The 15,885-nt window shown below is 43.7% G+C and overlaps 1 protein-coding gene across 1 annotated transcript in view; it reads left to right on the top strand.

The window, feature by feature from the left end:
- The window catches only part of LOC135391685 (ADP-ribosylation factor-binding protein GGA1-like), a 28,071-nt gene that overhangs the window by 248 nt on the left and 11,938 nt on the right, over positions 1-15,885 (top strand). Inside the window, exons 2-12 of the mRNA XM_064622024.1 lie at positions 1,290-1,450; positions 4,157-4,255; positions 4,330-4,488; positions 4,898-4,969; positions 5,329-5,409; positions 5,785-5,922; positions 9,605-9,686; positions 10,396-10,518; positions 13,226-13,366; positions 13,439-13,702; positions 15,746-15,857. Coding sequence (XP_064478094.1) covers positions 1,290-1,450; positions 4,157-4,255; positions 4,330-4,488; positions 4,898-4,969; positions 5,329-5,409; positions 5,785-5,922; positions 9,605-9,686; positions 10,396-10,518; positions 13,226-13,366; positions 13,439-13,702; positions 15,746-15,857 — 1,432 coding nt within the window. The remainder of the gene's footprint in view (positions 1-1,289; positions 1,451-4,156; positions 4,256-4,329; positions 4,489-4,897; positions 4,970-5,328; positions 5,410-5,784; positions 5,923-9,604; positions 9,687-10,395; positions 10,519-13,225; positions 13,367-13,438; positions 13,703-15,745; positions 15,858-15,885) is intronic.

The following is a 15,885-nucleotide window of genomic DNA, read 5'->3' as shown; positions in this document are numbered from 1 at the left end:
TGTGGTTCAAAATGGAATACGCGAGGATAATCTGCTGCTAGATGATAATAAGACGAGATTGCTGTCCTTTGTTGTCGTCCACAGGTGACCTGCATCTGAATGGACAACTACAGTATGAATAGGTTCCAGTGCCTAGGCGCGTCGCACTGAAGGCTAGCCAACTCTGGTCCATCTGATTTTCGCGTATGGTTGTTTTCGCCCTATTTTCGGTGGCAGTATGATGACGCCTATGACATGCATTGGATTTAAACGCGGTTAGCAATTTTCTTGCGCGTAAACGCTTATCGGCATTTAAGAACTGTCTCGTCCGCTGTCAGTGGAGGTGTACTTCGTCACAGACCGTTGCGCTGTTAGTATATTTGCTGCTCGCAGGAAAGTAGAAAAGCAGAACAGCAAAGGATCCAGGCAAAGCATGCTGTCGAATTGTACCCGCGAACTTACGTGTGGGATTGCGCAGCCCAGTTCGTGCGAAGCTATCAATAAAAATTTGCGGTATGTGCTTCTCTCCAGCCTTTCTCAAAGTATGTGGGGCTCGCGTAATCACGCAGGTCACGGGATTGGCCCTTGTACGAAATGAGAGATTCTACAAATGGTTATACAGTGCATTCTGATTGGGTCAATGCCACTGTTATTTCTGTGCTACAAGCATCTATTCTTGCATGAATTTTGATCTTAATTCGAAGCTACCTGTGAACAAATGCCCTTGGATTTGTCAAATCCTCATGCTTGGGAGCAGCAGATTTACATGTAAGATGAGTCTGCCTACACCTGTGTGGCTACCTGCTGCACGTGCTGCAGAGTAGGAGAGTGGATAATTTCGACGACCTGGGGTTCTTTAACGTGTACCGGAAATGTCTGACATATGGAAGCAACGTCTCCCTCCCCAACATTGTTGCCATCCTCGACCAGGATCAAACCTGCGATCTTGAGCACGTTAAGCGAGCACACTACCAGCTGAGCTACTGACACTGGCAAAGCATCATTGTACACATCTGTATCTGGCATCCCATTGTTTTACCATATAATAATCTATAATGTCACGTCTGTCACCCTGCTACCATTTTGGCAAAGTGTGTACACGGCGATACCTGCTAATAATGACACCAGCAACGAGTTCTTACGAATGGATAACAACGTAACATGGATGTAGGCAATCTGACATGTGTTGGCTTTGCAGTACAGCAACCCTGGGCCTGGGTGCACGTGATGCCTAATGCAAGGTCTTGTGATGCTTAAGCTTGCATGACACCTTTTGTCATTTACTAAGGGATTGACCGTTTCTTTCCCAGCACGTGCCACGAATCCCCTGAGCCGTGACCTAGACCTGGAAGCGGTCCAGCTGCTGTGTGACCGTATCCTCCTCGACCGAGAAGGTCCAATCCAGGCACTCCGTTTTCTCGCTCACAAGATCCAGTCACCACAAGAACGTGAGGCCATACAAGCACTTCTAGTGAGTGTTTCTGGTTTTCTACGAGCATCACACAAAACAAAAATCAAGCGGGGAAAGCACACTTTGGTTACGCAAGGAGAATGCCTGTGTACTCGTGACAAAACTGTAGTTATGCTTACAGCATAGGATCTTCCACCAGGGCTGGTTAACGCAAACGAGAAACATTAAATACTACCCAAATTCTGTAGGCAACGAAAATAGGAACAGAAACAAAAAATATTTTTGTTACCTTTACCGGAAACCAAAATGGAAACTAAATTCAAGCCTGGAAACGTTCACAGAAATTGAATTCACGTAACGTAATTCCCCTACCTTTCCTTTTAATATGCATTTCATAATACCTTAAATTCGTTCATACCTAGAACAAGCATGCCGTGGAACCACCTTCCATCGTCATTGTTTTGTATGAATGCTGATATCTTCCATTAAATTATAACTAACCAACCACCACTCCCCTCATTCGTTCTTGGCCTTGAGATTAATAATAAATAAATAAATATGCATATATATATTAGTATTCTCTCATTCACGTTTCATTAGTCCTCAGATTGATTTAATGGCGAAATACATGTAGACAATGCGAATGATTCATGCAAAGAGGTTCCTGCGGGGGGCTCACAAGCTTCTCGGAATACTAAAATAACCCAATCCAATCAGGATCCCGCAATACCGCAACGCCATAAGTGTGCAACTAACTGTTGGTCTGTTCTGCATTAGTGTGCTTACACTGTGTAATTACATCTGTGCTCGCGTTTGTACCAAAGTTGTGCCAAGTTAGTGCTGAGTATGAGTGGTCGAGGAAGACCACGTATGTCTTCTGTGTTTTCCTGCTTCAGGTATGACATAGAAAGCAGTGTTTGTTACCGGAAACGGAAACATTCGATACCCAAATTCTGCTGGAAACGAAGATACTTTCGTTACCTTTACCAGAAACGAAAATCTGCTGAGGAAAAGGAAACCGCTACCGAAAATTGTCTGGGAGTGGAAACCAAACATTGAATTTCTGAGGTACCAGAAATAGAAACTGAAACATTATTATTTTCTGTAACCAACCCTTATTTCCACAGAAAACTGTTAGAGAACCTTAGGGCACACATAAACTAGAAACTATTGTGCAGTGAGCATATAGAACCTGTTTGGGGCATAGCCCCTGTCAAGATTTTGAAGCTGTAGAGGTCACTACGGCAGGACCAAATTACTAGCCTATGAATAGGGTTTCTGGTTTCGGGGCTTTTGCTTCTAAGGAAATTTTATGGGTGTATCAGCAAGCCTGAAAAAATTACCTTTCATCGGTAATTGAATTGTAAGTACAAACTACATGCTCATTCATGTTCAGAAGTCATTAAATTACAGTTAAAATTATAAAATAAATACCCGTTACAAAAAAAAAGTAACTAATTTACACCAGGTTACATCAATTTCAATATATGTACATGATTTTGAGGCATAATTTTGTGTTTCTTCCCTTCGAAAGAGATTCGGGTAGATATCGGGTTTTACCCGAATTTTGGAAAACTTGTTCGGTGGGAAGTATCATGAAAAATCGGGTTTAACCCAAAAACGAAGAACCCTAGACATACAGGGACTGTCATGCAAATATACAGGGTGTGTGCAGAAAAAGTAGCCCCACATTTACGCATGCACCACTTTCCCTGCTTACCGTACGAACCTCCAATAACTTCCGACGAAACCCATAAAATAATCGTAGTAATCAAACTCTGCATAACAAAAATGTTATCCATGCAAACGTTGCTCTCTGTGCATCCCGAATTGCCTATGCAGAAGTCAATATGGTGGTCATGGCACAGTTGCCAGATTTCGTTCCGGTTTCTGCATAGGTGGCATCCCCGGCAGTATGGCAAGGCTGCTGTGTTGCACTGCAATGTCCCATTGGAAATACACAGAACAAAGTCAGCGGGGCTAACGATTTTGTTACGCAGAGTCTGGTTACCACGATTGATTTTCCTCGCATAAATGCGCCATCGTCCGCCGCCGTAAGTTTGTGCGGTATGCAGGGAACGCGCTATGTGCGAAAATGTGGGGCTACTTTTCCTGCACACCCCCTCTATATCACACTGAAAAAACGTGTTCAAGGTTAGGTGTTCACGTGTTCCATGCTCCTTTAAGTTCATTGGATGATGTCACAGCAGCATGACCTTGTAGCATAGAAGAATTGTAATGATGAACTGGACTTGGGTTTACATTTATTTTGATTTCTCGTACTCATGCACTTTTATGTGTATGCTAGGAAGTATGCTTTCTGTCCAACTTTAAAGGGTACCAAAGCAGGTGGTAGGTTCCGTACATCTAGAGCATCATGTTTTTGGGTTTTATGTTTGTTTTTTTTAAATCTGGGATAGAAGACGGGTTTTATTTCAGGAGCCGTAAGAAAACAAGGTGATATGTGGTGAAAAAAAAACGAGCTTCTTGCATTTTAAATGAACCCGAGATGTGGAATGACCATGCTGAATGTGCAGTGCTTAGTGTTCTTCAGTGCAGATATTGGTAGCTGAATTGGCAGTTTGGCAAGTTAGATTTTGGGTTTTTTTTTGGGTTTTACCCGAAGTGATGATGATGATGCAAATCAGGCGTTAAAATGGGTTTTACGGAGTTTAACCCCGAACGCACGTATCGTATCTACGTATCAAACACACGCAGTTCATGGTTTGAGTAGCTCTCATGCGAGGCATTTTGTCTATACTGTAGGTCCTCGAAGAATGCACAGCAAGATGTGGAGGAAAGTTTCAGGACGAAGTGGGCAAGTTTCGGTTCCTGAACGAACTCATCAAGGTTGTGTCTCCGAAGGTAAGTCCCGTTCATGTGTGGAGTTTCTCAACTTCGTGACCGAGGCCTGTAGATGAGCGTTTGCTTCTATCCAGTACCTCGGGAATCGCGCCTCGCAAAGGGTGAAGCAGAAGATCATCGAAATCATGTACCGCTGGAGCATTGAGCTCAAACACCATTCCAAGATCCAAGAGGCGTATCACATGCTCAAGCGGCAAGGAGTCATTGCACTTGATCCAGTTTACGTCATTGATGTGAGTAGCACTAGAGTCTCCTGTTTCAGGGTATATCCCGGTAAAACCTATTTTTACCCTCCGGTTTGTGTTATCGTCGCTTCCGTTAAAACCCGAAGAGCCCCGAAAACTAACTTGGCAGAGTGCGAATTCAGCCACCAATTCGGACACTAGTGAACACCAGGTAGTGCACGGTAGATCCGCATGACCAGTTCACGGGAAGCGCGAAAAGGTTTCTTCTTTTTTTTTCACTGTATACAGTCTTACACTAATTTACAGTTCTTGAAATCAAACTGAACTTTTGTCCCTAAGCATAAAAAGAAAAGAAAGAAAAGAAACGACAAAGTTCTGTGCATAGCACACCTTTGCACATGCAGCACATTTTGGCTTTTGCAAAACAGTAATGCTCGCATTTATCTCTACCGAGAAGGATCCATCGCCCATTCCACCAGTAGCGCCGAGATCTCAGAGCACAGTCTTTGAAGATGAGGAAAAGTCTCAGGTAATTTTGCATTTACACTCGATGCAGCTAAATGCATAATGTTCATTTTCTTCTTTCTTTCTTTTTTTGTGAACTTAACTTGCACACTCTTGTTTTGCTATTTAATTTTTTTTTCAGTGTTTCATATTATTGTCACATCGTCTAGTAAATCTTTGTTCTTACGATATCGATTTATCCAAATCAGGTTCATTGCCTTTGTTCCAATGGCAGTAACGAAAATTTTGAAGTCTTATTGGTGCAGCGTAGCTTAGCTGCTTCTGCACCAATAAGCATCAGATCATCACTGTCATTGTTGTGAACTGTGTCGTATCAGGGTCCAACTGCAGCTGAATGATGTGTTTACCTGGTGTATCTTTCAGATGCTTCAAAAGCTACTTCAGAGCAAGAACCCTGAGGATCTACAAGCCGCCAACAGACTCATCAAGAGTATGGTGAAAGAGGTGAGGTATCTGATGGCTTGGGCAGGAATTTTCACAGCTCCTTCCCTCCCCAAACGCACTAACCCACCACAAAAATGACGCCAAAGTTCTCCCAACACACCTTCCACGAAAGAAAAGAAACTGATACGTATGAATGCGTTTTGTACGAATAATTGAATATACATGGCAGTAGGTACTGACACCGCTGTTGCAAGGTGTTTATTTCAATTCAATTTTTATTTCAATTCAAATTTGTTTGTTGCCACACTGCATGTTATTTACTTGGGTTGTTTAACTGGCTGTTGTTGTGGGCGCTACATTTCACTTATGGTGTATCACTTCAGAAGTTTGAAGCCGTTTTGTCTTGCAAAGAATAACAGAAACTGCTTTATGAAGGCGGACCGGCGCATGGAGTTGCTAGCACGGAGAACAACGGAAATCGAGACTGTTCACAACAATGCCAAAGTGCTGAAGGACATGCTGAACAATTACAGGCCACAGGAAACATCGTCAGAAGAGAAAGAGCTCATGAAAGTAAGCACACATTTTAAAGAAAATATAACTCGAGAGTAGTAGTTGATGTTCATTGCTGTCAAACTGAGCTGTAGTGTCATGCTGCTTATGCTGGATCTTGGCAGTTACATTTTTTGTCAATACAAAGCTTCTAGAGGGCAACTATGTATGTACATTGTAACTGATGGGTAGAGCCTGAAGTTTTCGGGTTTTATTTTTTTTTCAAATTCGGGGGGTAAAAATCGGGCAAATAACTTCATGTCAAAAATTCATGCAAATTCGGGTTGAAAAAAATACTATCTGATGGAATTCGGGGAGTAATCGGGATTTATTGTAAACAACTTACGGTTACAAACAGTGTAATCTGTGACATGGCACTATCCTGGAGGCACATAAAATAGGAGCTTAAGTTAAGAAATGTGCTTGTTGACAAAGAGCATCGCACTTATTTCCAAAAGTTCATCGCTCATGCTGGATCGTCTTGGAGTCTGCAGATACCTGAGTTTGCTGAATGAGCGCTCCACATCGCAGCTTCCAATTGGCATGCACAACATGCTCAGTGCAGCAGTCCTCAGATGAGGATAGTTGTTGCACTTGCTCCAGTATGTCAGAAGGTCAACATGATTTTCTGGTGCATCTTCTTTCATGTAACGTTCAAACTCTTCACGGATTGGATCCAGTGCAGATGTTACAAGTGAAAAAAGGCACTTGTACTCTTCGAAAGATGTACTCAAAAGATGCTTCTGGGAAGGATCAAGCACTTTTGCTAATCTCCACAACTCGATTTGTGTGAGTTGGCCCTTCGCCATCTCTGAAAGGTTCCTTAAGCGAGTTGCATTCCACTTATTTGCAAGCGTTTCACAGAAGTTATTTATGCTGTCCTTCACTACTTCGGCTGTTTCTCTTGGAAGCATAGCCAAAACAGCCTTCACTGTGCCTCCTTGGGTGGAGATGATGCCTGCCTCAACTTTGTCCATTGCATGACCTAGCTCTACGTGAAGCAAGTCGTAGAACTTGGGAAGTAGCACTTCGTCACTTTCAAGTTTTGTGCCCACAATAGATAAGTCTTTAAGTAGCTCCTGAAGACACACTGCTTTTGCGTAGAGCAGGGCTTTGTTGCGTCCGAGAACAGTTCGGAGATCTTTCGTCTTTGCACTTGTCTCTTGCTCAACAAGCTCAGTGAGACAATCCCACGTCTCTGTGACAGGTACAAGTGTCCTGTAAAAACTAAACCAGCGCACTGGCACCACTGCAGGTGGCTTTTTGATTTCATTGAGAGACAACCCGCTTGACAAACATATCTGATGGTATTGCTGGAAAAGCCTGTTTGCATGTTTGAAGAGTGCACCAAATTTTATGACAGCATCCCGAATGTCACTAACGCCGTCACACTGTAGGGCCTTGCTGACGGCAACATGAAGGAGGTGTGGAAGATCTTTGACATGAACAAAGTTCACATTTTCTGCCTCTCTGATTTCTTTCACTGCGCACCTCATGTATTCAGCAGAGTCGCTGGACAGTGCCACGACGTCATCCCAGCACTTCCCGTAGTCCTCAAGCGCTGCAGAGAGCACGTTGTTGATAGACACGCTGTTCACGGCTTTCACACTGGCAACGTCGAACAAATTTATGGCCTTAGCATTGCGGGCAGCATCATAATAGGCGAACAGGACGTTCACGGTGGGCTTCCCCGATACGTCAGGCGACTCGTCCACTATAATACCAATCTTTGCGGAAGCAATCTTTGCAGTTAGTGCTGCCTTGTGCTGGTCGAACACTTCGCGTAAGTGACTGTCACGGAGCCGTTTCGCGGAAGGCATTGCCCTGGCAGCGGGGCAGTATGCCTTAACAAACTTTCCAAGTTCACCATCGGCGTGTTCCAGACTGATTCCAGCGTAGCTGAGTGCACGAACGAAGTCGTATATTATGCCTTCTCCCTGCCTCTCGCGTTCCCTTTGACGAACAATTACGTCCGTAACGGTGGGCTGCTTCCTTTTTTCCTGCATGGCTTTCTCCGCATTTGTTTTCAGTTTCAGATGCCGCTGTGATGTGACGTGTTCTCGGAAACGATCGTACGGCTTTTTGTCAGGCTCCGCGGACACTTCAATCGCACAGTACTTGCAGCGGAGGAGGAGTGTCGATGTTGAAGCACTTGAAGAAGGATCTGATGCATCGCTGTCAGTCCTCCGTTGCTTTATCACCTGGGTAATCCGCGGTCCAGTCGTCCGCTGTTTTTTTCCGACGACCCATCTGTTAGCGTGTAACAGCCCTGCGTTTGGTTTCTGTTCGTAATTGCTCCCGCGCAACGTGCACCTGCACCGATGAACGCCGTGAACGCTGCCCTTCGCCCTCACCCTCGTTCACTCCCTTCAACCAGCACGCGCGCGCGCCTCGCCGACCAGCGCTTGCGGGGCGGGCGAGCACAGTAGGTATGTTAGCGTTCGTCATATCATTTATTCAGAGTTTTAGAAGCAATCAACTGCGTATTTTGTGAGAGGCCAATATGTTATTGCCTTGGAGTGTCTAGCTTAGGTCCCATTTCGCGGGTAGAAATCGGGTTTAACCCGAAACCTCAATTCGGGGTGCAAATTCGGGGAAGAATCGGGTTAGACCCGAAAACTTCAGGGTCTACGGATAGCGCAACTGGAAGATGGGAACAGTTGTGCTGTGCCATCTATTATGACATACCATCTAGCACAAGTTTTCCACCTTTGTGTACTATGTATCTAATTTAGATTTTATCCAAAACAACTCTGTAAGTTATACATGAACAGTTACACCGGTTGTGGTCTTTTGGCAGAAATGGTACGTCTTTGTCCGCGGCTAGTACGGGGGCTGTTACAAAATTAGTACAAGCTTCAAATACTTATTGCTGCTGGTACAGTAGACTGAGGCACGTGGCAGCAGTATCATGTGATAGTATAGTAAAATAGATGCGCGCCATTGATGTTCTACCTATTGCTACCACTGAGATTGAAATAGCGATGGACGTGTGTACAGGAGAGGCAAAAATTCGCTGTTCAGCACCACTGCACCATTGCAGCTTATCAGTGTCACCAACTGGCACCTCCCATCTTCTTGTACGCCCCACTCTCAGTTTACAGGCAATTTTTCGTTGGCAGAGATGCACCTGTGTGACTGTCGCTGTTAGGTTGTCTCAGAGTATAGAAATGCATCTCAAGTGAGACACACAATACTTTATCATGAGTGTGGCACTCACCCTCCAATCTGAAGTGGCTTCATTCCGCCTCAACAGTGAGCTTATTAGAGCCTGAAGTTTTCGGAAAATATTTTTTCTAAATTCGGGGGGTAAATATCGGGTAAATGTGCACTAAATTCATGTGAATTCGAGTGAAAAAACTCCCAGTATGCTAAATTCGGTGGGAAATCGGGCTCAGTTACTCAACTAACTGTAGTGGATTGGTACAAATGGTGATGTAACTGAATTTTTCTGCCAAACAAGTAAATTCATGCATTCCTACAGACATCCCAGTGAGGGCAATTTGCCAGGTAAAAATCGGGTTTCACCCTAAAGAGGCAACCTTCAATTCGGGGTGCAAATTCGGGGAAGAATCGGGTAAAACCCTAAAACTTCAGGCTCTACTTATAGTTGGTATAGGACATCACGGAGACCAATTCCACACCACCACATGGTGGTGTAAACTGCAACAGCAGTTCACCTTACGATCTCCGTGTGTTTCAGGAGCTGTTTGAAAGCTGCGAACGACTTCGACCAAAGCTCTTCAGGCTTGCTGGTGAAATGGAAGAGAAAGATGAAGGACTCAGTGAGTAGAGTCAAATACATTTACCGTATGAACAACATGTATGTACTGTTGCTGTGCGAATTGTGGTTTTCAATTTAGGATCGAATATGGAGGACTACCAAATGAAAAGGAATACCGACTGAATAAACTAGTAGATATAAAACACAGAAACACGTGTTATTTCTGATGAGAAAAGAAAGTACGCTGAGGTCATTTGCTAGCAGTTACTACTTATTTCCATGCAAAAACTCGATTTGTTCAACATGCTCTGGAGACAGGACAGTGTGACGATTTTGTGACAGTGCCGCTGCAAACTGAAAACTGTCATTCGCCAGCAATTTGAGTTACTGGTATAGAGAGACACTTTCGTGCCGCTTTACCTGGGCTTGAGTATTTCTGTGGCCAAGTTGTTCACTACTTTATGCAATCTTATGTGCAGCTGTCATTGGACGGGCAAGCCACTGTACGGTGAGACAAAGTATGAATCGAGCAACAGTGTCATTCCACGTTCAGAACTTATTGGACCAACCAAAATATTGAGCGTTGTTTACACGAGCCTATTTTGTATGTAATTGTTGACAAGTCGACAAGGAACCTTAACATTCACTAGGAAAGTGCAGCCAAATTAAATCATGTTGCCCAGGGCAGATCCTTGAAGCTGCAAGAGTACAGTTTTTGCTTGTTACCTTTGCTATTTAGTGAGGCGTGCAATATTGTATCTCTCATACAGATGAAATTTTGACCGCCAACGACGAACTGACTACAGTTATCAATATCTACAAGAAAGCCATGGGCCTCGAATCATCCGTAGTCAACGGAAGCACTGCTGCGACTGCGGAAGTTCCTAATACAGGTAAACAACAGGAGAGGCCATGCCTTGTTTGCGAATAGGAAACACTTGTTTCCATAATCTATCTAGTGGTGCCCCTACCTGAGAGTAGGCCCCTTAGTTGTAGAAGGGTACGTTGTTTCGATACCAAGCCGACTTCCACACCAGCATGGGTAACCGTAGTGCAGCAACTGTCAGCAGCAAAATGCAAGTCTTGTTATTTATAACATCATGAACATACAGTTGCCGTCTGATTTTTCGGACTCTGCGGGGTTCGCGCAAAAGTAAGTAGTAATAATCGAGCAGTCCGAAAAAACGAACTTTACCTAGCACAAAAGAACTTTACTGAGCACTAGTAGGCGGGAAAAATTCGTCAATGGTTTCCTAATGCGCTTCCAGCTCTGCCCTATAACATCAGCTTCTATTTCCCGAAGCGACATTTCGTCACTGTACACTGACAGAGGAGGTCATCAAGTCTGCAGGTTGGCTTCACCTAACGCATGCGTGCTTTCGGAGAAGATCGCGTTACAGCGCTGTCGCGTGACTCGCGGGTGGACGGCACGTGCTGGGCCTTTTGAATCAAGCCGTTGGCCAAAAACAAAGACGCAGAAGCGTTACAACAGACCTCTTCTACTCAGAGGAATGGAAAATGAATAATCATTGCCTATTTTTTGGTGTCAGTATTTTAGTTGGTTGATTACTCGGATGATACCAATATTTTCCGTCACCCCAAGAAAGAAATTCGCTGGTTGGGCAAACAGAGTCCGAAATATCGAGCGACGGGACTGCACGGCGTCCGAAATTTTGGACGTTCTTATACATCAACTCTATAGGACGCGTGGCCGTTCCGCGAATGAGTCAGAATAATGGAACATGTCTGAAAACTCGGGGTCCGAAAAATCGGTCGGCGACTGTAGTTGCATAATTGGATATCTAGAAGCTGATAAAAAATGAAGAGGCAAACATATGAGCCGTGTTTACATAAATACCACACAAGCACATCGAATCGAGTCAACGTCGGAAAGATGGTGATGCGCATCGAATCCAAGGCGCAAGATTGCACCACACCCACTTGTATCCCGCAGCTTGCATTTTCTCTTGTACCTTTTGAAATTGCACCTTATTTCTTTGTCTTCTCGGATGGAGGAGTTTGCTCATGTTAAAAGTACCACTATGGGACTAAATCTCGTGTCTTCAGAATCGTACCTAATTTATGCCATTGCAATCCACATGTCTCATGGAGAATATGAATCTATCGAGTTCTGCGGGTTCTTTAAAAAATTCATGGAAACTCATAACGTTCACTGTCTGCATTTATATTTTGTGTACAGAGTCTCTGAGTGAAGTTGATTTATGATACAAAGTAAAATACAGTCAAACTCCTTTATAGCGAACACCTTTTTAACGAAAATACCACTACAGCAAATTTTTTTTGCGGTCCCGCTGGAGCCTATCGGTCCAATAATGGACATCCTTTTTAACGAAAATACCTTTACTACGAATTTTTTTTGCTGTCCCCTGAGCTTCGTTGTAAAGGAGTTTGACTGTATAAGTTTTTTAGTCTGTAGACAGTCTTTAACTCTGTCATAATCGAGAGGAACACTTGCGTTTCCTCGTGCATGAAAATGGAGTGTGGCTGGGAACTCCCTGCTGTCGCCATTTTGTCAACCCAACTAGCAGTAGCAGATGACGCAACTGACCTGCACCGAATGCTTTCCCATAGTTCTCCCTTCCCTCGATGCACACCTTCTGTTTACATAACAGTGTGTCCGGTGTTTCGATCCACCTCTGTTCAGCAGGCTGAATAGTATACATAGTAGAGCTGTGCGAATAGCAAAATTTCCATTGCGAATAGTTTACGAATATGTAATCCGAATCCGAATAATTTCTTCAGATGGTGAATCGGATTTGAATAATCAGAAAAGGCCCAATTCAAATAATTTTGAATACCTCATGGTGAAACATTTTGTGGTGTTATGTTCATTCGATGATGTTCTGCTCCAAACTTGTGCCCCTTTTCAACCAGCATCATGAGAGAAGGGTCCCTATGTGTTGTGTATGGTAGACTGCATGTTCCATGCAGCCTGCTTTGTGTGCATCTCCTCATTTTTATGTTTACATTGTGTTAAAGTATGCTGACAAGGTTTGGGATGACTCCCGATGTTGTTGACCTCGGGATTACGCATAGCGCTTTTTGAACCGCCAAAGTGCTGATGTGTGTAAAAAGGCAGTGACCACAGGACCAGATCGCACAGTGATTTCCGAGAGTGACATATTGGGTCTGCCCAGAGTTTGCCCGATGACACTGTGGATGGGGTGCCTGGTGGCGAGTTGAGTGGGCGCCCATATGTCACTGCGAAGGAGGCAAGCATACTGGCAAGGTTGTAATGTTATTCTTTGAGCAATAGAAGGACATTTATAGCGAGTGCGCAACTGATGGTGCTATTGTCCACTCAGAAATCTTGATTACTGATAATTGCTCTGAGTAGACATTGGTAACGGACTTTCTCGGAAAATAAATCACCATAACTATGTCGGCTTTTGTTCTCCGCAGCAGTCAGTCTGGAGGGTGAGGGTAGTATGACAATTTGCTTTATGACCAAAATCCACGGGTCATATTAACGAGGGTGCACTCTACACACTTTTCTAGCAGACCGACCCATTTACATGGGCAGATTTCGTATGCTGGTGGTCGTATTCATGTAAATGAGGCTACATTCATTAAATGCAGATCGAGCAACATCGCAGACAGTATCAGCATCGTTGTTAGACCTGTGCTCTCCGCAGAAGACGGAAGCACCGACTCGTCCTAGTCCTTCGACACTCCTGAAGACAGACCTGTCACTACTAGATGACCAACTTCTAGCCTTAGGTAACGCATCCGAATACAACACCTATTCGCGTCGACAAAATGTGTGATAGCCCGAATGCCTGTCACCCGCAGGCATCAATGATAGCCCAGAGGAACCGAGCACCTTGTCCGACTGGGGTCGAATCTTGGGCAGCAGCGTCGGCCAGACGGTGACACATTCCAGCTTCACGATGGGTGGCATTTCAAGTCGGGCTGCCACTCAGGGTACTGCAGCTGGCAGTGGACCTCCCAAGTACTCCCCCGTGCATGTTGCTTCCTCGGTCATGGTTCCCATCAGCAACCCCTATCGACCACCAGTCACCAGTGCTCCAGCCACCATCTCTACTATTGGCAGCAGTGAGAAACTGATTCTGTAGCATACATTTACTTAAAAGGGTTATAACACATTGTTATAACGCATTATGTCATGCATGCATAACACTACACACCACAGTATTAACTAAGAAAAGAGAGAATTATTCATGTACGTTTCACATTTGGCGAGATAGCACTGTATAAGTAGTACAAATTACACAATGAATTACAAACAAATTACATTATCACCACTAATTGCCTACTTTCAGGATTACTTTCAAATTATGTATTTGTCAGTATAACTTAATCACCATTGCAGGTATGCAATTTCTAATGATCTTGGGGTTGTTTCGGTACACTATGCACATGATTCGGCCATTTTTTACCACTCCACTGTGTCATTTTTAACTCTTTCCTTGCTGCCGCAAAAATGGCCATTTTCGGGTGGTTTGACAAATATATTTTTTGTGGCTGAAAGTATGACTTCAAAATATGTTGCAGCATAGGAAAATGTAGCCAAATGAATGCCCTATCGAATGATGTAATTCTCAGAAACAAAGGTATTCGTGTATTTGCACAAAAAAATTGGTGCAAACAGCAGAAGCCTCATGAAGATAAACCTGCATCTTGAACAAAAATATCGATCTACAAGTTCCAGAATACACAAAATGTGACAAATTTTGTCAGAAATAATATCTGCAAATATCAACACTGGACCAAGAAGTTCATGAGCTGTGGAAAATAATGTCAACACTCATGTTGTTTATGTAACTGAGTGATAGAGTTCATTGAAGGAGTAAAACAGAAATGAACATTCTGCAGAAAACATTAGTTTCTTGCTCAACTTCCCTGTTCTTGTACCACATTTTTGCTATTTCACAGCTTTTCAACTCCTCCCGGTTAGTTTTGACACAGGAAGAATAGCAAAAGTGCAAGTTATGCATATCCACACATTTGAGACAAAAATCTGATTATCTAACTTCCTCAGAGTCGTAATTTGCATTCTGATAAACGAAATTGAACCCAAATATGCTTCAAATGCGAGTATTGCGCATTTGCAAAAGAGATACCCCGCGAGAACGCCAAGCTGCGACCAGGATAAAGTCTCCACACTGCCTCCTTGGCACAGAGCCAGCTCGATAGACCACCACCGCGAGGAGAAGCTAAAAGCGCAAACAAAACCCATTCTGTAGTGTTTATAGTATCCATCAAATGTCACCACTTGTCCATATCTGCTTTGGAGGCAGAGTAGCGCTGCTTGAAAACCGTAGATCACCGGTGATCGACGCTCTATGGGCGTGGTAAGGAAAGAGTTAATCCATTCAACAAATTCCTGCAATGCTTTTGCAACAGCAGTAGAGGTGTGCTCTTATGTTTCTACTATGCAGAGATACACGCATCTCTAGTCATTGTACCTCACTAGCCATCTCATTTGCCCTTTCAATAAATATTTCCATATTTTGTACTGCACTCCCCACTTCCTCAGGGAAGGAGGAACGGAAGTTATGCACCAAAGTTACGAATGTAACTCTGTGTTTCCCCAAATACTTCTTTGTTGAAATTAAGCTATAATTATAATTTCTTAATTGTAACTGTTATAATTACTTGTGTACAATTACTATTGTAATTGTAATTACTTTATGAGCATATACATAGTTGTAATTCCAATTCAATTGCATCAGACAAGTAACTTTTACAGGTGAGCAGTCTCAGCAATAAGTCTTCACATGCATAAATTCTACCTTGCTCGCCCTCTCACCATAGCCACATTACTTAATACTTACATTAGCTAATAATTACTTACATAGCCAAATCCAGCCCACCAATGCTCTGGCCTTTAAAGCACTAGTAACCTTTCTGCACAGTGTCTGGCTTTGGCCTGGCCCTCATGATATTTTCACCAAATTATCTTGAGCAATGGGGAGTACCAGTGCTGGCGATGAAACACTGCAGTCATCATCATCATCGAAATAAAGTTGTTGCCTACCACGCTACTCTTAAGCAACAACAACAACAACTTTATTTAAATGATGATGAGTCCTTAGCCAGTGTCCTTACTGTGTCTTTGTGTCTTACACTTGATAGCGGGCCTGCCACCAGCAAAGTCGAAAGGCCTAGAAGAATTGGATGCTCTGGGGCAGTCCTTGATACGGCAAGCACTGCCTCATCATCCCAGCTCTCAGGGCGACTTCCCAGGGTGAGTTACGCTTGACTTTCAACCTTCG

Source organism: Ornithodoros turicata, chromosome 4 (genome assembly GCF_037126465.1).
Source record: "Ornithodoros turicata isolate Travis chromosome 4, ASM3712646v1, whole genome shotgun sequence".
Lineage (NCBI taxonomy): Eukaryota > Metazoa > Arthropoda > Arachnida > Ixodida > Argasidae > Ornithodoros > Ornithodoros turicata.
The sequence above is the reverse complement of the archived record's forward strand: the minus strand, read 5'-3'. Positions and strand labels throughout refer to the sequence as shown.